At 37.5% G+C, this 19,852-nt stretch overlaps 10 protein-coding genes across 10 annotated transcripts; 2 read left to right on the top strand and 8 right to left on the bottom strand.

Annotated features, from left to right (window-relative positions):
- The first annotated feature begins 670 nt into the window (after nucleotides 1-670).
- EV154DRAFT_544528 (Sec23/Sec24 trunk domain-containing protein) lies at nucleotides 671-3,622 on the top strand. Its single transcript, XM_051604606.1, has 5 exons — nucleotides 671-1,114; nucleotides 1,168-1,320; nucleotides 1,368-1,500; nucleotides 1,578-2,077; nucleotides 2,147-3,622. The coding sequence occupies exons 1-5, from the start codon at nucleotides 692-694 to the stop codon at nucleotides 3,587-3,589; spliced, it is 2,652 nt and encodes an 883-aa protein (XP_051455853.1). The 5' UTR covers nucleotides 671-691; the 3' UTR covers nucleotides 3,590-3,622.
- An 8-nt stretch (nucleotides 3,623-3,630) lies between these two features.
- EV154DRAFT_514657 (succinate dehydrogenase iron-sulfur subunit) lies at nucleotides 3,631-4,853 on the bottom strand. The gene is made up of 4 exons (XM_051602165.1): nucleotides 4,709-4,853; nucleotides 4,546-4,644; nucleotides 4,190-4,445; nucleotides 3,631-4,120 (listed from the first exon to the last, which is right to left on the bottom strand). The coding sequence occupies exons 1-4, from the start codon at nucleotides 4,769-4,771 to the stop codon at nucleotides 3,702-3,704; spliced, it is 837 nt and encodes a 278-aa protein (XP_051455852.1). The 5' UTR covers nucleotides 4,772-4,853; the 3' UTR covers nucleotides 3,631-3,701.
- A 786-nt stretch (nucleotides 4,854-5,639) lies between these two features.
- Nucleotides 5,640-6,629, bottom strand: EV154DRAFT_423807 (uncharacterized protein; the record flags this gene model as incomplete). The annotated part of the gene is made up of 1 exon (XM_051596157.1): nucleotides 5,640-6,629. One exon carries the CDS (start codon nucleotides 6,627-6,629, stop codon nucleotides 5,640-5,642), a length of 990 nt encoding a protein of 329 aa, XP_051455851.1.
- A 1,957-nt stretch (nucleotides 6,630-8,586) lies between these two features.
- On the bottom strand, nucleotides 8,587-9,179 carry EV154DRAFT_604034 (uncharacterized protein; the record flags this gene model as incomplete). The annotated part of the gene is made up of 3 exons (XM_051607379.1): nucleotides 8,587-8,778; nucleotides 8,876-9,072; nucleotides 9,160-9,179. The coding sequence occupies 3 exons, from the start codon at nucleotides 9,177-9,179 to the stop codon at nucleotides 8,717-8,719; spliced, it is 279 nt and encodes a 92-aa protein (XP_051455850.1). The 3' UTR covers nucleotides 8,587-8,716.
- Nucleotides 9,180-10,396: 1,217 nt separating this feature from the next.
- EV154DRAFT_514649 (uncharacterized protein) lies at nucleotides 10,397-10,760 on the bottom strand (the record flags this gene model as incomplete). The annotated part of the gene is made up of 1 exon (XM_051602164.1): nucleotides 10,397-10,760. The coding sequence occupies one exon, from the start codon at nucleotides 10,755-10,757 to the stop codon at nucleotides 10,461-10,463; it is 297 nt and encodes a 98-aa protein (XP_051455849.1). The 3' UTR covers nucleotides 10,397-10,460.
- A 614-nt stretch (nucleotides 10,761-11,374) lies between these two features.
- Nucleotides 11,375-12,798, bottom strand: EV154DRAFT_514647 (P-loop containing nucleoside triphosphate hydrolase protein). The gene is made up of 3 exons (XM_051602163.1): nucleotides 12,612-12,798; nucleotides 12,453-12,546; nucleotides 11,375-12,383 (listed from the first exon to the last, which is right to left on the bottom strand). The coding sequence occupies exons 1-3, from the start codon at nucleotides 12,762-12,764 to the stop codon at nucleotides 11,539-11,541; spliced, it is 1,092 nt and encodes a 363-aa protein (XP_051455848.1). The 5' UTR covers nucleotides 12,765-12,798; the 3' UTR covers nucleotides 11,375-11,538.
- Nucleotides 12,799-12,848: 50 nt separating this feature from the next.
- On the bottom strand, nucleotides 12,849-15,112 carry EV154DRAFT_467275 (stress-activated map kinase interacting protein 1-domain-containing protein). The gene is made up of 4 exons (XM_051597759.1): nucleotides 14,691-15,112; nucleotides 13,213-14,617; nucleotides 13,014-13,146; nucleotides 12,849-12,951 (listed from the first exon to the last, which is right to left on the bottom strand). The coding sequence occupies exons 1-4, from the start codon at nucleotides 15,059-15,061 to the stop codon at nucleotides 12,899-12,901; spliced, it is 1,962 nt and encodes a 653-aa protein (XP_051455847.1). The 5' UTR covers nucleotides 15,062-15,112; the 3' UTR covers nucleotides 12,849-12,898.
- A 69-nt stretch (nucleotides 15,113-15,181) lies between these two features.
- On the bottom strand, nucleotides 15,182-16,722 carry EV154DRAFT_514643 (solute carrier family 35 member SLC35F1/F2/F6). Its single transcript, XM_051602162.1, has 2 exons — nucleotides 16,540-16,722; nucleotides 15,182-16,471 (listed from the first exon to the last, which is right to left on the bottom strand). Exons 1-2 carry the CDS (start codon nucleotides 16,634-16,636, stop codon nucleotides 15,462-15,464), a joined length of 1,107 nt encoding a protein of 368 aa, XP_051455846.1. The 5' UTR covers nucleotides 16,637-16,722; the 3' UTR covers nucleotides 15,182-15,461.
- A 236-nt stretch (nucleotides 16,723-16,958) lies between these two features.
- Nucleotides 16,959-18,194, bottom strand: EV154DRAFT_514640 (TATA-box-binding protein). The gene is made up of 4 exons (XM_051602161.1): nucleotides 17,962-18,194; nucleotides 17,683-17,770; nucleotides 17,357-17,617; nucleotides 16,959-17,295 (listed from the first exon to the last, which is right to left on the bottom strand). Exons 1-4 carry the CDS (start codon nucleotides 18,144-18,146, stop codon nucleotides 17,125-17,127), a joined length of 705 nt encoding a protein of 234 aa, XP_051455845.1. The 5' UTR covers nucleotides 18,147-18,194; the 3' UTR covers nucleotides 16,959-17,124.
- Nucleotides 18,195-18,456: 262 nt separating this feature from the next.
- EV154DRAFT_514638 (uncharacterized protein) lies at nucleotides 18,457-19,833 on the top strand. Its single transcript, XM_051602160.1, has one exon. It carries the CDS (start codon nucleotides 18,521-18,523, stop codon nucleotides 19,748-19,750), a length of 1,230 nt encoding a protein of 409 aa, XP_051455844.1. The 5' UTR covers nucleotides 18,457-18,520; the 3' UTR covers nucleotides 19,751-19,833.
- Nucleotides 19,834-19,852: the final 19 nt, after the last annotated feature.

Here is a 19,852-nt window from a genome sequence, read left to right as displayed (position 1 = left end):
TATAAAAGAATACTTTAATTGTTCACATAACAAAAAAGGTGTCAACTTCATCTGCTGAAGCATTTTGTATAATGAAATTGGATCTACTTACTGTTTATTTTTATAAAATAATAATAATATTAAAAGAATCGCCATAATGAACAGTAAAAGTCTAGACCACTTGAGGTATTGCTTACTTTAAAATGATCTATAGTAAATATATTATCCAAGACAAAAGGTTCTAATTGAAGCATGTATTGTTAACGCATTAAATCCTCTGTGCCAAATATGGTATATTATATTACGCTGCAATCAATGAAAATAAGAAACGAAAGTTGCGTGTATTAATTTTGCAGGATGAGCTACAATACGCTAAATAAAGTAACTCGCACTAAAGTCAGTAACACGTGAAGCCAGCATGTAAACGTGGCACTCTGTGAATCAAGCACAATGGTCTTTGTTAAACGTCCTTATTATGTTCGAGATAAGACTTGATAATATCCAACATGTAAAACAACAAGACAACATTTTGGTTTCTTGGATATGTTTGATTATAAGAAAATCAATACAAGTGTAGAAAGAATAAGCTTTTTGTTTGATTGTGACACATGATATGGGAGAATGAAAATGCTGGAGTCCAAATAAAAGAAAGAAAAAAATAACCCGCGTTTTCTTTTTTTTTGAAGGGTTTCTTCATCCATCTGTCTTTACAATGAATAATAGCGGATACGCTCAACCTGGGGTTCAAGCACCATCTCCCTTAGAACCATCCCCTCAGATGGATTCTAGAAAACAAAAGCGTCATTATCCTCGCTTTCAAACAGAACCTGCTGCTGCTGGTCCTGGATATCAAGCACAGCCTCAACCCGCTTTTCAACAACCTCATTCGCCCTACCAACAGCCTCGATCACCCTTTCAGCCATCTCCACAATACCAACAGCAGCCACAAGCTCCCCAACCCTATGCTTCACCTGTGCCTTCTCAAGCTACCTATCAAGCCGGATATAACCAAGCGCTACATGGTATGGCCAATATGACGACAGCACCACAAAGACAAGATGTTTCTCTGGTAGGCCAACCTGCACTCATTAAGGATTTCAAGAAGGAGCATTCTGGTCCTACCATTCCTTTAGAAGTAAGTCTCATTATTTGTTGCATTCGAATTCTTGTTGATCCCTCATTAAATAGATTACTGCAACTTCTTCACCTTTTGCTCAAGTGAATCCTTGTTTTAAACATGCTACAGTCAACAGTTTCCCAAACTCCAACACCTTATTGAAGAAATCTAAGTTACCTTTGGCCCTCATATTACAACCTTATCTTAGCTCTCAGGTCGAAAAGGTAATATAAAGACAGGTTTGAAACAGCGTGGAATTAATAGTTATTAGACACAAGTTCCTGTTGTATCAGATACGATTGTGACACGTTGTTCCCGCTGTAAAACATACATCAATCCTTTTGTTCAATTTACTGCTGGAGCACTGCAATGGAAATGTAACATGTGTAGCATGGATAATGATGGTAAGTATATATAGATATATATATAGATATAAAGAAAAGGCGTTTGATGAGGGAGGGCTCTAATACAAATTCGGTAGTGCCTCAGGAATTCGATTGGGATATTACAACCGGACAACAGACGGATCGTTATAGTCGACTTGAATTAAATCATGGATGTGTGGATTTCATTGCACCTGCAGAATATACCATTCGACCACCACAACCACCAGTCTATGTATTTGTCATTGACATTTCCTTCCAATCGATTCAGACAGGGATGGTCAGTGTAGTAGCGGATGCGATTAAGAGTTCGTTGGATAATATCCCCAACGAGGATGGACGTACAAAGGTGGCTTTCATCACTACAGATGGTGCGGTTGGATTTCATAAATTATCATGGGGAGAACCTGAGATTTTGGTTGTGGGTGACTTGGCGGATATGTATCTGCCAAGAGCTTCTTCAGATCTGATTGTGAATTTACTCGAATGTAGAAGCGGTGTAGATGATTTGTTGGACAGAATGAAGACAATGTATCAAACGACGCATTCTCCTTCCAACTGTTTGGGTTCAGCATTACAAGCAGCACGTAAATTATTGGTAAGCATAAAAAAAAAAATCAGGGCAAAAAAAAAAATTTATATATTGAGCGGGAATGGATTTGTTTAGTCTCCCACAGGTGGTAAAATCGTTTGCTTCCAAGCAAGTCTTCCTAATATTGGAGACGGTATTATCAAACCAAAAACAGACACTAACAAATCTACTTTGGATTCCCCATTGATGTCAGCATCAAGTACGTGGTATAAAACATTTGCGGGTGAATGTACTAAATCTCAAGTCTGTGCCGATATGTTTCTATTTGGTCCATCGACCGATGTTGCTACTTTGAATGTTATTCCTCGCTTCACAGGTGGTCAAACACACTATTACCCCCAATTTAGCTCGGTCAACCAAGGCGATACCTTGCGTTTAAAGCAAGAGGTGATCTCACTGTTATCAGAAGAGATTGGGTTAGAAGCAGTTATGCGTACACGTTGTTCGCAAGGTATTGTGTGTCATGCTTTCTACGGTAATTGCACTACACGAGTTCCGGATATTATGGCTTTACCCAATGTACCTCGTGATCAATCTTATTGTGTCGAATTAGCCATTGAAGAAGAGATCCAATCTTCATTTGCTCATTTTCAAACAGCTTTACTTTATACCACTTGTTTTGGTGAGCGCCGTATTCGTGTCATGAATTTGTGTCTCCCAGTCACAAAGAGTATTTCCGAATTATATAATTCTGTGGATCAAATTGCTATCGCTAGAACCTTGTGTCATCAGGCTATTGACAAGGGCGCCAACAGTAAATTGCGTGATGGCAGAGATCATTTATCCAAGGGAGTGACCGATATCTGTGCTGGTTATGGCAGTGAAGTATTAGGCATGAGCTCATCCAATGCTCAATTAACTATTTGCCGAGAATTAGACTTACTCCCGCTTTTGGTATTGGGTATCTTGAAAACATGTGCCTTTAATGATGCTGCCGTTCCTGGCGATCTTCGATCACAAACCGCGATTTTACTTCGTACGTTACCCACGGATGCCTGGTTACAGTTAGTGCATCCCAATTTTTACTCGCTTCACAATATGCCGCAAGTATCGGGTACAACTGTCGGCGGTCAGTTCATGATGCCACCGGCCTACAACCTATCCAGTGAAAAGTTAGAAGCACATGGTTGTTACTTGATGGAGAATGGTCAAGATATTTATATCTGGATTGGTAAACAAGCGGTACCCCAACTCTGTAAAGATTTGTTGGGAGCTAATTCGATTGCAGAAGTCAAGTCAGGTCAAGTGCCCATGTTACCCGTGACTAAATCTGCCATTTCCGAGCGCGTAAATAATATAATCGGACACTTGCAAACAGAACGTCAAGTCACGTATTATCCATCCATTTATATTGTCAAGGAGGATGGTGACCCAATGTTGCGTAGCCGATTTTTAAGCCTTCTTATAGAGGATCGCCAACCTTCGGGACCTACTACTGCTGGTGCAAAACAAGAAAGTGTGAGCTCTGGTATGAGTTATTTCCAATGGTTAGGATTCATTAGATCAAAATGTCAATAATAATAATACAAAATAATAATAATAAAAAAAAAATTGCTATATACAAAAAAGAAAAAAAAAACTCTGTTTATTCTTTTTTTGTGTTATGTATAAAAAACCTAAATCGCTTCTTTTATTCCTTAGCCATCATCAACTTGATCTTTGCAATAGCAGCACCAGGTTGAAGACCCTTGGGACAGGTCTTGGAACAGTTCATGATGGTATGACAACGGTAAAGGGCCATCTTGTTTTGGAGCATTTCACGACGTTGAGGACCGAATTGATCACGAGAATCAATCATCCAACGGTAAGCTTGCATCAAGACAGCAGGGCCGAGGTACTCCTCTTGGTTCCACCAGTAAGAGGGACAAGAGGTGGAACAACAAGCACAAAGAATACATTCGTAAAGACCATCCAACTTCTTTCTATCCTCGATACTTTGCAAGTTCTCCTTACCGTCAGCAGGGGGAGTGTTCTTGAGGAAAGGTTCGATACTCTTGTATTGCTTGTAGAAGTGAGTCAAATCAGGAACCAAATCCTTGACAATGTTCACTATTTCAAAGTCAGTTCGACTGCCTCTTTTTTAAACCCTCACAAATGACCATTCTTTGAGCTACTTACTGTGAGGAAGAGGATAGATCTTTGCAGTCTTGGAAGTATCCTTTTCAATCTTGGAAATACAGGCTAAAGTGTTACAACCCTCAATGTTCATGGCACAAGAACCACAAATACCTTCACGACAAGAACGACGGAAAGTCAAGGTAGAATCTTGCTCATTCTTGATCTTGATCAAGGCATCCAAAACCATGGGTCCACAGGCATTCAAGTCAACCTTGTAAGATTGAAGAACGGGCTTGTCAGTGGGCTTGTCAGGGTTCTATTATTTAAGAATTAGGGGGTTAGTCCATTTCCAACCGTGTTTTCTTTTTCTCTTTTCTCGATTATATATATATATATATGTATATATCTTGCTTTACCCAACGATAAATCTCGAAAGTCTTGAAGTTAGTTTCCTTGGCTTCAGCAGGTGAGGCCATCATGTTGACGGCACTGGTGTTGAAAGAACGGGCCAAGGGCTATAATAAAAGAAGAAAAAAGTAATTAGTAACGATACAAGATAAATGAACGGCCCATATTTACAGCAGCAGCAGAAATCCAACGCTTGTTGAGAGAGCCCTTTAAAGTTTGTAAAGCAATAGACATTTTTATTCAATTAACGTAATTACACAAAAGTAGAGTGGGGAGGTGAAAAAGGGAGGGTTTTGAAGAGAAAATGAAAATGCGGGGAAAAAAAATAGGTATTTGTATCAGATGTAACATTAACCAACCAAAACCAGGGGGGGTGGAGTTTGGAGTTTCTTACAACTTTTTTTTTTTTTTTTTTACAATAATAATTACTTGCTTTTAATGAGACCTGAGGCGATGATTCCTATTATTTTTTACTGTCCTTTTGTTTATAAAATTAGCTTTTGCTGGTAGTTGCAGAAAGTTACTACATATGCCACTTTTTTTTTTATCTTAGTAAATTCAAGCTAATACCTATAATTCTCATCATATCAGATAGATATACGTACCTGTAGTATCTGTACAGCATCCGTAGTGACTATCAATTTCACGGTTGCTAGGCAAAAGTGATTTGGTTGTCCCGTTTGGTATAATATCATTTGCTTTTATGATAGTATATCCAAGGCTTCCTTCGTCTGCTATAAAAGAAAAGTTACGGTATCTTTGAAAATCGAAGAGCACACTGCAGATCGTTGTTAAAAAAAAAAAAAAAAAACTATAACCGTACCTGGAAACCTATTTTCGTCAATGACAAGAAAAATATTTACTCCGGCCCTTTTGATAAAACCCGTTTGCAGACTACACACGATAAACCTCGTATATTCTATCACTTCAAAGCCATCTATAGAGGTATATTAATCTAATTGGATAATTAATTGATGCAACACTGACGGGCAGATAAATATATAACGAGTTAGTTTTTTTTCATATTTACAATTTTTTATTTTTTATTTATTTATTTATTTAAAGGGGGTGTACAGCAACAACAACAACAACAACAAAAAAACTACATGGGCCGATATACAGGTGATTGAGGTCCTTCACAAACAACTTGGAATTTTTCTCGTGCATCAGCAATTCGATTGGCAAAGACGATTCTCATAGATTTATACAGATAGATACGTTTCTTTTCTGTTCTGGCAAACTGTAGATGAATAGCGTATCTCAAATGTCTTGTGTCAAGCGTATATGATTTTTGTCTTAGAAAGGTCTTGGTATTCTTTGGCATATCCTGAAAATCGTAGGGGATCAAGAATAATTTGACTGCTGTCTTGTTAGGATTCTTCACAACCACTTGCAATTGTCCTTTAGGTGGGATACGATAGCCGGGCTCTTGTAAATCGACTGTGCCCACATAAGGTGTATTTCCTTCTTCTTCTTGTCCCAATTTAAAAAATGTGGCAGGGAACACAATGGAGCAATGAGGTGGACACTTTAGTGAAGGCTTACAGTCTCCTAAGCCTAATACGCCGATTTGACAATGAAAAGTAATAGGTTTGGATGGCATAGAAGACATTCTACCAGACAATAGAGATTCTTCGAAACTTCCTACCAGACATCGCTGATGAATATCGCTCGTCAATGAGTTCCGTCTTCCAAGATCAAAAAAATTAGTGGGTGGAGAAGTGGAATAGGCAATGGTAGTGCGAAAGCTTGTGTGATGGGTATATTGCATTCTTGGTGAAGGAATGGGTATTGAGGGTATGTCCTTTTCCTCCTCTTTTGTGTTATGGTGGTGCTGGCTGTCTGACTCCATGGCAGATAGTGATAGTCGTGATAGTCGTCGTACGGCCACAATGGGATGCGCAGGCTGCAAACAAATCATGGGTTTCTTGTAATATAAACTAGCTTTCTCATCAAACACTACCTCCAATGATAGATTAGGTAAATGGAATCGCTTTGCCTTCAAGTGTGCCTCCTGACTGAACTCAATTAGATCTTGATGAGAAGCAAACGAATGACACTGTCGGTTATTAGAAATAGCAATCGTATACATTTCAATGCTAGCTTGCTTGGCTGGCATTCCATGAATAAAATCAGACACATTTTGAATAAAGTGCAAGGTATCCTTATTAAACTCTATTTCATCCATCACATCAAACGACATGATCCATCTTTCTAATAGAATGTCCGTGTGTTTTTGCAATATATTAAGGACGATGGAAGAACTTGTCTCATCCGCAGACATTGGTGTAAGACAACAAGTGTCGTGTGTCATGACACATTGTCTTTCTTGTTGAGGCAGTCTTGACGATAACACAAGTTGTACTACTTGGGAGAAGACGAGTTGAATAGTTGGCATAACATGAGGTTGGATATTATTTACAGGAATGGGCATTGATTTTTATGTAAAAAGAAGTTTGGCAAACATAAAATTTTTTTTACCTGACCAATCATGGATTTTTTTTTTAGTGCATTCTTGTGACCCCAATGGATGTGATACAAAGTCTTTTTTGTCCTGGAGAACGTCTTGTAGCAAGCCTATTTGGGCGCAATGCCAATCTACAGTTAGCGCAGCTGCTTGAAAATTAATTACCCCGTAATTTGATCAGCTTCTTGTCAAAATGATTCTATCTAGGTTAAATTCGATACGACTCTACATATAAAGCTTATAAACGGATTTTATATTTATTTGAAGAAGGCATGGGAGCAATGATAAGTACATATTTAATTATTGTTATATGAGGGAAAGGGCCTAATATATACAAAGTTTGATTACATATCTAAATTCTTTTTCGATTTTGAGTTGCTGTTGCATAACAATGAACAGCTCAGAAGGGGTATTTGTCTCTCTCTCTCCCGTCCACATTGTTTATTTTTTATCAACAAAAGATTTCTTGAACGATAGAGTGGATCTTTATGATAATATAGGGGTGTGGCAATAATTGACAAAAGCTTTATAGACGTACTATCAATTGCAAGCGTTTATTTTTTGTTTTTTTATAAGAAAAAATAAATAAATAAAAGAAAACGGATTCTTAATGGTGTGACTTTATTTATTTTTTTGTACTGTTTCGCTTGATGTTGTTGGCATATTTGGGAGAGGCCTTCTCTCCAAACAGTTATCCAGCCATCCAATGTCATTTGTATCGGAGTTGTTCTTGCACGAAATTATCTCATAAACTTCCTTGACCATTTCAATACAAGACCAAGTAGAAAGAATAACTGCGAAATGTTTAGACCTCCATATTTTTTTCAAACGTATTTTTTTTATACTACTTACAAAAATTCTGGCTAGGACCAGCCAGCCAGTATAAATACGACTACTTGGAATGCACCCCTGTTATCCACAGTAAAAAAACTGTTATCCACAGTGAAAAAACTGTTATCCACAGTGAAAAAACTGTTATCCACAGTGAAAAAACTGTTATCCACAATGAAAACACTGTTATTCAAAGTGAAAACACTGTTATTCACAGCCCGTGAGTTCCAAAAAAAAACTCAAGATACCTGCTATAGGAGATCGCCCTCCTATAACAAAGACTAGCTGCAGCCGCTATATCGCAATATATCTTTTTCGATTTAGCGTCTTTTGAAAGAAACAAGAGTCATTACTAACTTACCTTTTTACGTTATCTGCTACTTTCAGACGATATAACAAGTATGTTAAGGAAAAAAAAGGAGAAGAACAAAGTGTGTGAACCAGCTTTATTTGTAGGCTGATAAACAAGCTTATGTCAGGATGATTTAATTGCTTGTTTCATGATCCATAATGTTTGAGCCTTTACTTAAAATGGAAACACTTGCAAAAACCTCCCAAGCAAGTCAGAACTTGGTAATTGTCTATCTGCGTTCCAGTAGTAGCTTGTACTGACAAAGAAGCAGATTTTATGGAAAACAGAAATCGATCATCCCATGAAGTTAAGATGATATGGCAAGTCAATTGACGTGTAGACCATCGCGTGATTTTTAAAAAAAAATACGTTTATTTGAAAAAGAAATACGTTTGAAAAAAATACGGAGTTCTAGACATTTCCGAATAACGGATAACAGTATGTCCAAACTGCTCCACAAAGTTACTTATTACCAATGTCTTGCATCTTGAGACACGCGAAATGTACTTGGTGGGCCTGTCCAATTCAATTAGCGTGCTTGACAAGCCAGAATGGATAAATCCGACAGTGCGAATAGCCTCTGAACGATGAAATTCTTTTGGCAGCGTGAGGACTCTTGTAGTGCTTGCGTTCAGTCGTAGTGTCTTGTATCGTTAAAAGTCTTGACACGTCCGATTTGGGTACTACATGACTTCCTTGAGTAACGAGTCCAGCATGTCTTTCAGGATACGTGGTAATTTGTAGAAGCCTTCATTCATAAAATTTGTACCAGATTCATCCTCAATCTTTGGCTTGGCTTCACTGGCACCAAACTCCAAAGGGTCAGTATGTTGATTTTTAAACTGTCTAAAAATCAAGTCGCACTTGTGACCATACTTGGATCCACTGATTTTTGAAATGGATCCAATAGTTCTTGTGTTATTCTTCCTTTTCTTAGTCCCACAGTATGTCCAAACTGCTCCACAAAGTTACTTATTACCAATGTCTTGCATCTTGAAACACGCGAAATGTACTTGGTGGGTCTGTCCAATTCAATTAGCGTGCTTGATAACCCAGAATGTATAAATCCAGCCGTACGAATAACCTCCGAACGATGATCAAAGTTGATTTCTTTGAGTCAAGAGTCCAACATGTCTTTCAGGATACGTGGTAACTTGTAGAAGCCTTCATTCATAAAATTAGTTCCCGATTCATCCTCAATCTTTGGCTTGGCTTCGCTAGCACCAAACTCCAAAGGGTCAGTATGCTGATTGTTGAATTGTCTAAAAATTAGGTCGCACTTGTGACCATACTTCGATCGACTTATTTTAGAAATGGATCCAATGTAGTGTTCGGAATGAAAATCGAAACTCTCAAGCGAGCTTCGATCGTGTCCCAGTCAAAGCTCTCTCGAACGCGTTTTTTTTTTTTTTTTTGCAGCTCAAGCTCGCTCGAAGTTTCTTAAGCTCGGCTCGGTTGCAAATACGATAGCTCGAACTCGCTCGCCCTTTTTATTACACAAAGTGCACGTCAAAGTGATAATAAAATTGTTATTTATTGAAATAGAAGTTGGAAAAAGAAAAAAGAAAAAAGAAAAATTTTTTTTTTCACCAGTTCAAGTACAAAAACTCGGTTCGAGCTTCGTTCGAACTGGCGCAAGATCGAAAAGTTCGCACACTAGTTAGGGTGATGTAAGCAACGCCATTTACTTGCTGTATTATTTTTAGAAACCGATTTTTTCCCACATTTAAAAGAACGATCTTTAGATTCTTCTGTAAACTTCTAAAACATACACCGATCGCAATTAGCTTGAATATATTCTAACAGTTTTCTCATGTTTGAAGTTAAGATTCAAATGAATTTTAGATAAGTTTAATGTCTGTTCAAAGAGCAAATCATCCTTCTTGATTTGCAGTACAAAATAAAAAAAAGAAGCTGTTTTGTATTCTCCACTTCAAACCTTAATATGTCGGCCAATGATCTAGACCAGTCATCCACAGCCTGCTATGATATATGGCAGTCTACCCTCCTGTCGTAATTTATCAAGATCATGACAGGAACGATCTATTTCCATCTATTGTAAGCTATAAAGCGTTTTGTCTTTGCAATTAGACGTTTATGGAATATGCTTAACGGACATTTGTAATCAACATCTACTATGCTTTATACTACAGCGATATGAGGACCGCACGCATACACACAAATAAAATTAAATAAAAGTCCCTTGAAATTTTACGTGAAAAAGAGTTTACAATATGGTATTATTTTTATTTACAAGAATGTTAAAAGGGAGTTTAAGAGTTGAAGGTCTTTTGAGCTTCGCCCTTCTTTTCTTGGACCTTGTTACCAGCTTCAGCAGTGGTATCACCAGTAAGGGCATTATAGGCACCCTTGACAGCACCTGCAACCTGATCAGCAGCACCTGCAACGTAACCTTGAACAGTAGCAGCAGTTTCTTGGACAACACCAGCATTGTTTTGAGTCTTTCCCTTGGCTTCGAGAGATTCATTTCCTACGGCGCTTCCGACATTTTCCTTGACGTTACCAACGAATTGGTCTTTCTTGGCTTCGGTTCTTGATGGAGAGGACATTTTATAGTGTATTTAATTATTTATTTAATAATAATAATCAAAAGGAACAGTGTAATTGTCGACCCTTTATATACGTTTTTCAGAACAATAAGATTTACGTCATGGCCATCCAAAAAAGGATGGTCGAAAAAAAAAACGTCATTGTGATTTCACTTTAACCGGTATTTGAAAAAAAAAATTATGCAGTTAGCATGTCATTTACATCATCCTCAACAGTGTTTATTGTAGAAGCTACGCTATTTCCATTCGTAATTGTAAGCTATGAATTGGCTGGTATTTTGATACGTACGTATCATACATTATAAAACAGATAGTATCAGAAAATATTAGTAAGTTTCGACTAATGACGTATCAAGATATTTTTCATAGTACTTGGTATGAAATGACAGAACCGATTACATTGTAAAAATTATAAAACAAGACATATAAATCACCTTTTTCAATTGATGCTTTCTTTTACTTGTGCTTGATGAGAACTTGATTAAACGAGCAAGAATAATATTAGAGTTGTAGAGCGAAGAATCTGGGTCTCCTTTTTTTCCAGCCAGGAAACCACTGGCCAATAAGCATCCCGAGCTTAGCTCACAAGTTTCCTATTATTTAGAAGATGACAGATATTTCATACGAGTATTTATTCAAGTAAAATAACGCATTATGCTACGCTTAATCCTACAACCGCCCCCACTTGATTATTGCCAAATACAAGTTATTGTTCCATGAATTAAAAAGGATACCCATATAAGTGAAAGGACTGTTGCAATAAAAGTTTATAAAGGATGTTTTACAATACTTGATAATCAATCTCTAGATGTCTTCCCTTCAAGGCCAATGAAGAAGACTTGAATGCATTAGGCAAGGGCTTTTTATCAGGGGGTAAAAACTCTTTGGTAGCCTTGGTAGAATAGAATAATTTAAAGGAATAATATTCTTTCCAGCAATCTTCCTGCAATGATTTACAGCATCGAGCAAAAAAATCTTCGAAATGATTATCTTCACCTTCTAAGAGAGGCGACTTCAGTAAGGCAAAGGAAACCATCTGGATCCAGAATAAAGTTTGTGTTTCTGAGTAACAAATAGAGTTTTCGTTAGGAATGGATTGTGACAGAATCTCGAACAAATGAGATAATTTCTTGTTCTTCTTTCGAATGGATAAATAAATAATTCGAATCAAGCAGTAATGATCAAAGAACAAGAAGGGCTTCTCTTCATAAAACCACTGCTTAAATTCAACATCGTTTAAATGAGTAGGGTTCGGTAGATTATCCCATGGTGTAATGATGGGTTCCTCTAATTTCACTGTGATATATTCCAAGATTTTATCTATGCCTTGTCCAGTCAATGCATTACATCCAAACAAGCGCCAATCATGACCTTTTAATAATCGGATCAACTCTTTATCATGCACCCACGAACTTCCCATCTCTTGTATATCCATCGATTCTTTCTCGTATTGTTTATTCGCCACAGTGATAATGATTGTATTGTCCAGTTTGAAGTTATTTAATAGCCACACCATGTTTTCTCTCGCTTTATTCGCTACTCGTTCCTTTTTGTATTCAATCGAATCTACCATATACATAATCACTCGTGTATTACCCTTGATATGATTTAAGCATGAGCCAATTTCTAAAATGAAAAAAAACTGCACGTTAATGAGAGGAACGAACCAATATCTTTTGTATTATTTAATATTGCCTGCAAAATCCCATAATTGATATAGTTGTGTTTGATAGGGTATAATCTCTACGTTATGACTAGGTGTTGGCAGCACATCGAAATGGGTATCTGGCTAGATAAGAAAGAGGGATAAATGAAAAAAAAGGGAATGGGCTTGTTATTTTTGTGATATTATACGTTGTCGGTAGCATATTTAAAATAAGCTTTGTAAAGAAAAGAAGTTTTTCCACAACCACGTGCTCCCAGCAGTAAAACTGAAATAGAGTCTGGTGTTTCGTTCAAGGTGGATTTACTACTCTTTCGACTCATCATGGACGAGATTCGCTTCATTGTGAATAATAAAAAGGGAAAGGGGAGTACAAAAATAAAATGGGATTTTTTTTTTTTTTTTTTTTTTTTTTTATTATTATTATTCTGGTGGGGCGGGCCCTTTTTGTGTGTCTGTGTCAGGATATTTTATTTTTTCAAGCTCCTTTGGTTACTTGCATCAAAAATCGAATCCTGCTGCATATCTCATCTAATAAACGAAAATAATTTATTAGAGTTAACCCCCCCTGCTAGGCTAATTTATCTACTTACTGGCTTCTTTAGCATTTTCCGCTTCCAAATCATAGGTTTTAAAATCCCGTTCTTTCAGAATCATGACTTTGAAATTCGTTGGTGCTTTTTTACTCTGCTTACACGATCGAACCGCACTGGCATGAAACGACGTCTACACAAAAGCTAGCATCAGATAACATACAACACAAACACAACTATATATAAAAAAAAAACTTACGGTTTTGACAGAATCAAACATGCCTTTATGTTCCGGTGGCATTAAATGGATATAATCTCCATCAATGGCTAATATATACACTCGCTTACTTACAAACATTGGCATCTTTCGACTCACCGTATACTTTTTATACTGAGACAATAATCCTTCATTTGCTGTCGCCGTAGAAATGGCCAAGGGACTTTCGCTTGTGGAAAAATACATTGGATGATTCACTTCATCTTTTTTACGCTTGATGGGTGATCGCCAAGTATGAGATGTACTAGGGATCGTTAATGCTGTTCCCTTCTTCGTCAATGTCAAATCATTAATTCCCTTCATACTCTCTACTGTGGTATCATTTGGTACAATCACTTTTGTATCCGCAATCGTCAGCATATATTCGTTAGGATCTAATTTACGTTTCCTAGATACCAGTTCTAAGACATCACCAATAAACATTTCAGCATACACAGGGATGGCTGTAGTAGCCGATACTTCTTCATTTGTCATGAGTTTAATACGAAAGTATTTCAATGGCGTCATAGGCATAGTTGCTTTCGTAAGGGTTGCCTTGGAAGATGGTATAGGTACTGCTACCGTGGAAGCATCAGGTTGTTGTTGTTGCGTGATCAAGTGTGTAGTAAAAGAAGCCGATGTAATTTCATCTTCCCCTGTCTCTAATACTTCATCCACTGTAGCAGGTGCTTGTTCCACATGGACAGAAGATGCTTCCTTCTTCTTTCTCAATGTCTCTCCATCTGGTTTAGATCGACCCATACGAGCACGATCCAAATCATTTTGTGCAGCCTGTGTCTTTGTTGCTCGACATAGTGCAAACTGTTCAAACGAAACACGGCGAATATTTTGTGTACGATCAATTGCCGGTAAACCCTCTTCAATCTCACCATCGTCTTCTGCAATTAAGAGTACCCACTCTGCTAAATCATAGGCATCTTCCTCTAATTCGGGCTGTCTCTTTTCTTCCACATAATCGTACAAGATATATCCAATCACATCATCGGTCACCGCATCGGGTCTCACAATAATGTAGCACGGTTTATACGGTTCAGTTGAATGAGGGAAATAGACACATAGCTTGATGGATTTCGATTCTCCTTTGCCTGATACAAAGGAGTACTCTGCAAACGGGTTCTCTGCTTTGGTTGCCTTCTCCGCAATCAATGCGGATAAGGCAGAGGTCACGGGTGGTGGACGACTGGGTTGTGTTTTGGTATAGGCCAGTGGTTCCAAACTGGCGCTGTCTAAAGAAACAGGAGGAGGTGGAAAACTCGTTTGGGTGTCAATGGAAGAACGTGGTGAGGGGTCAATAACTGAATCGACAGAGGGATGTAAAGACGTGGTATGAAACGACCGACTGGCTGTTACTGCAATCGCTGACATCTTTATAGTTTCCTGCTTGCTGCTTTTATTTTTTTTTAAAATATGTTATTTTTTTTCTACATCCCACCTTTTGGCATTCTATGATGAGTAGTTACCTGGAATTGGAGGCTACAATATCCTCATCTTCGCTATCAGGCGACTCCTTTCTTGTTTCAACATTGGTGTTCATGTTGGGGTATCTTGCTGAAAAGTTGGTTTTGAGCGTGGTAGGTAAACGCTGGCGGTAATTACGTTTGGTAGTGCGAGGACTACAGCTGATTCTATTGCTGTTGTTGTTGGAAATGCCGTCGTAGACGGGTGAATAACAGTATTGCATTTCAGGGTAGATGGGGGCTGCCAGTCGAACATAGTCATCCGACATGACCGTCGGTGGGAAGCTAATGATACGTTCACCTCGTTCTTCAATACGTAAAAACTTGATTCGACTGGTGTGAATGAGATAAAGAGGATCGGTTATAAGTGACATTTGTATAAATAATATATATATATATATATATATATATATTTTTAAAAAAAACAAATAAACTGCAACCTTTTATTTTTATTTTTCATGTGTGTGTCTTTGTGTGACTATTTAAGTTTATATGGTGTAGTAACAGCATGAAGCCAAATATTCACGGTAAGAGATGCTTACATTTTACGCTCAAGTGATACCTGAATTGATGAGTTGTACTTACCTTTACATCGTTACTATGCTTTAGAAACAATAAAAGGAAAATAGGATATTTTTATAATGCTAGGAACGTCTTTTTTATTTACAGTGCGCAAAAGACGATAAGGCAACACTGAGTTAAAATTAGTATAAACATTATTAGGGATTAAGGGGATATAGCTGTTGACGTTCCTTTTTTTTTTTGATCTAGAGATTATTCCTTGTTCAGAGAAGCAGTAGGAACTGCCTCTCCGACATCCTTCTCAAGGTCTTCGCCTTGTTCTTCTAATGAATGACCATACAATTCTCTTCTTTCCAGTTCAGCCTTTTCTTTAGTAAAAGTGCCAATATCAGGAGTAGGAGCAGGGAAAATATGATAGATGCCGATACCAATAATGATGACAACATAGGCAAATGGATACATGATGGACACCTTGTAACCGAATAAGCCCAAACCAAAGATCAAACCATAAAAGTCACTGGTCAAGATAGACAGGTTATAAAGTACAGCACTACCTAATCGAAACATGACGGGAGCCAATGAATAGAGCACGAACATGCAGACAGTATAGACCACCACCATACCAGCGATCTTGGTATCAGCAAAATTAGCCCATTCGCTGCGTTCAAAGATAAAGATTTGCACCAAATTGATAAAGGTAGCGAAGAAAGTAAACATGCCAATGACTTCATAGAGCGGATGTTTACGAGCCATCAATTCTTCACCAACATTGGAGAAACCATAGAGTGTAGCACCCAACAGACAGAAGAGATCACCCTTGACAGCATCAACTGCACCATAGTTCTTGTCGGTAATCACATCAGAGGCTACCAGCATGCCTAATCCACAAAGAGCAATAAAGACGCCGAGATATTGAACCCAACGGTATCTTACTTTTAACAACCAAAAGGATAAGATCATACAGACGGGCGTACTCCAACAATCCAATAACATAGCGGATAATAAGGAAGTGTACTGAAAAGATTTTACTACAAAATAATTTCCCTCGACATCGATAAAACCCAGAATGAAGTAATAGATGCCTCTGCGCCAAAACTGAAGTAACCAACCCTTGATCCCACGCTTGTAAATGGCGATGGAGTTATAGACGATGGCTAAACAAGCATACACGAGGAAGGTCTGGGTAGTAGGAGCAGCAAAATTGTACTGGGTGCTGAGAATAGTGGTGACTACATTGGTACCAGTGATACACAACGATAGTACTACCCTTGGCAAATTAGTAAATCATGACCGATACTTTTATATATATATATATATATTTTAAACTTACATTGGCCCAAGAACAAGACCTTGAGAAACTTTGGATCCTTGATAAAGGCAAAATGATCCTTCCAGCTCTTTTTTGTAGTTGTTTCCATATCGCTCATCCTTAGTTACAACACAATAGTTTTTTTTATATATAAAAAAAAAAAAAGAGTAAAAGAAAAAAAAATGAATTTAGATGAATTTGAGAGAGAGCGAGAAAAAAAAATTAAAAGAAACAAACATGGTCTTTTTATACTAAAAAGGAACTAGTCATCCTCCAGTGACGAGCTTTTTTTTTTTTTTTTTTTTTTTTTTATCAATAATTTTTCTTCAGATAGTCGGATCGTATTTTAGTAGGAGCCTCTACTTTATTACAACATGACCTGAGAGTAAAACCTCTCAACTCATTATTTATGATAAATTAAGCTCATTCGGTTCCCATGATTACTGATTGATATAAACTACTTTTACGTTTATTTATTGATTTAAAGAAAAAAAAAAAAGAGATATAGGTGTAGGAGTGCACACCCCAAGAATAATAAAATGGAAATATGATACATGAAAAGAAAAGGAGGAAAAGATGAAAAAAAAAAGGTTTATACATAATTATTTAGGGCTTTCTAAACTCGGTGAGTACAGGATATATAGCTTGGAAAGCCTGATAGATCTCTTCTCGTACTTTGGCACCCGTCAAGACAATCTTGCCAGAAACAAAGATCAGCAAGACGATTTTGGGCTTGACCATACGATAAATGAGACCAGGAAATAATTCAGGTTCATACTATAGACAAGCTCATCTGGTTTAGACGGGTGGTAAAAAATAAATAAAATTTAACACTTACGGAACTGAAGTGACCATGGGAATAGGCCAACCCTTCAAGACGAATAGGGAATTTGACATCACACGAACCCACAATATTCTGAATTTTAAAGTCTGTGAATTTTGCTTGGAATCCCAATTTCTGGATGATACGAGCGTATTTACGAGCTGCCAATTTTGAGTCATCCTCACTTTTAGCTCCAGTCACCACCATCTTGCCAGAAGCAAAGATCAAGGCTGTCGTCTTTGGGTCTCGAATACGCATAATCACAGCTGCAAAACGCTACAAGTTGGGAGAATTAGTACCTTTTTCAATTATATTCAACAACCAAAAAAACAAAAAGGTACCTTTGGATTATACTCTGCATTACGTGCATGAAGTGCAATCGTCTTCAGATCCAAACGACAATCCAAATTCACAGTGGCCACAATATTTCTTTATACAACAATTAAAACAAAAAACAAGGAAAAGAGAGAGAGAGTAAAAAAAAAACAGAGAAAAACACAATAAGTAAAACTTGAAAAATTTATGCTGATTGGGTTGTTGAATTTATTGTAATTGGGGGTAATGGAACAGCTAGAAAAAAAAGAAAAAAAAGAAAACAAAAAAAATTTTGTAGTACTTACTGCAAGGTTGGTGTGATGCCAGCTACGGCATAGGGATTAGCATCTCTACTTGGTGTGGGTGCATCTAAAGGAGCTGGTGTTGAAGGTAATGCAAATGGAGTTGAATTGTGGTTAGGAGTTGGAATAGAGGGTGTCTGCATAGCAGGTGTTTGCATAGAGGGTGTAGCAATATTAAATCCAGACATACTATTTTTTTAAAGCGATTTGATTGGTTGTGAAAAAAAAAATTTGGGTTGAGGGACATGAAATACTTTTTTTTTTCTCTCGTCTATTTATACCTTTTTTTGAAATGTGGCTTAGACTTCGGATGTTTTTTTACTCTCCCACCCGAAGCCCTTTTCAACCTCCGATTACCCCCCCTCGTTTTTTTAAATGGAGCTCTCCTTTTTTTTCCCCAATCACAATGAATGTTGTCAAATGGGAATAAAAAGGAAATAAAACGAATGAATTTTTTTTTTGTTTTTTTTAGTTGTCTTTCCCCCCCCCTCTTTTTTGTGTTACCCAATCAAATGTTAGTACGTTGTCTGAGTCTAGACCTTAATGACGCACTGATTTGTTTATGTTTTTTAAAATCCCTTCTTTTTTTCTTTTTGTTCCCGAAAGGATGAGTGAAGTGATTCAAGCTATTTTTATTAGAGAAAGTGAAGTACGAAGCACACCTAAACCTCATGTCGTATATAAAGTAGAAGTTCATGCAGCAGTTCGTAATTGGGTAGTTTGGAAACGCTATTCCGAGTTTTATAAATTGGATTCCCAATTCCGCACGATATTTCCAAAGCAGACAACGCCGGTGCGTCTACCTCCTAAAAGTTATTTTCCAAGCACCTTTTCAGACCCAGAAAAGATTGAAGAACGTAAGAGAGGATTGGAAGCTTATTTACGTAGCATTCTAAGCTCGCGTGACGACCGTTGGCGTTTAACGGACGTCTGGAAGGACTTTTTGGCCATCCCAATAGGTCGAAACTTGGACTCTTCGACTCACTATACCTCCGAGACATGGCTCGACGAATTCACCACCATGTCTTCCACCGCTCGTGAAATTAGGTCCCTGATCAATAAGAAGAGCACTCATTTAGGGAGAAACGAAATATCCGCCTCGCATAATTGTACAGTACAAGCTAAAAAGCTCTTGATGAATCTATCAGCCAGAATATCCAATTTAGAAACAGGCTTAAACACCTTGGCTAGTTATGAAGGTGGTATGTCTGAGGGTGAACTAAGAAGACGACAGGATATGTTGACTTCTCTCAAGGACGAAAAGGATGCTTTGATGAAATTGGCTAGTACGGGTAGACAGGATCAGGATTTACTTTACAAGACAACTATATCAGACACCAAAAAGAGCGTCAATTTGGGTGATCGAAAATCCCTGTTTGGTGATCATAGTGGTTTCTATGGAGCTACCGATGATAACTATGGTTTCCCACAAACAACAGCAACAATAACAGCTAATGAACAGCCACAAAAGCAGAATTTATCCAATAATACTGGAAGAGCATTTGGTGCAGCTGCTGTACAGAGAAAGAAAGATCAGTTAGCTAAAGAGACAGAAGTAACGAGAGGTTTAGATAATGAAGGTCTTCTTTTAAATCAACAGCAAATTATGGGTGATCAAGACCAACAAGTACAACAATTCGGTTCGATCTTAGCTAGACAGAAACAATTGGGCATTACTATTGGTCATGAATTGGAGACACAGAATCAAATATTGGATGAATTGGATGGAGATGTAGGAAGAACTCAAACCAAATTGAAGTTTGCTAATAAAAAGCTTCAAAAGATCAAATAATCTTTTTTAGTGGAGTTCTAATTGGTTTTTTATTTTTATTTATTTATTTATTTATTTTTATTTTTGTTTCCCTGTTCTTTTTCTTTCTCTTTTTTTAAACAC

Source organism: Mucor mucedo, assembly GCF_025094135.1.
Source record: "Mucor mucedo strain NRRL 3635 chromosome Unknown EV154scaffold_70, whole genome shotgun sequence".
Taxonomy (NCBI): Eukaryota; Fungi; Mucoromycota; class Mucoromycetes; order Mucorales; family Mucoraceae; genus Mucor; species Mucor mucedo.
Note: the sequence above shows the minus strand (reverse complement) of the source record. Positions and strands in the feature narration are given on the sequence as shown.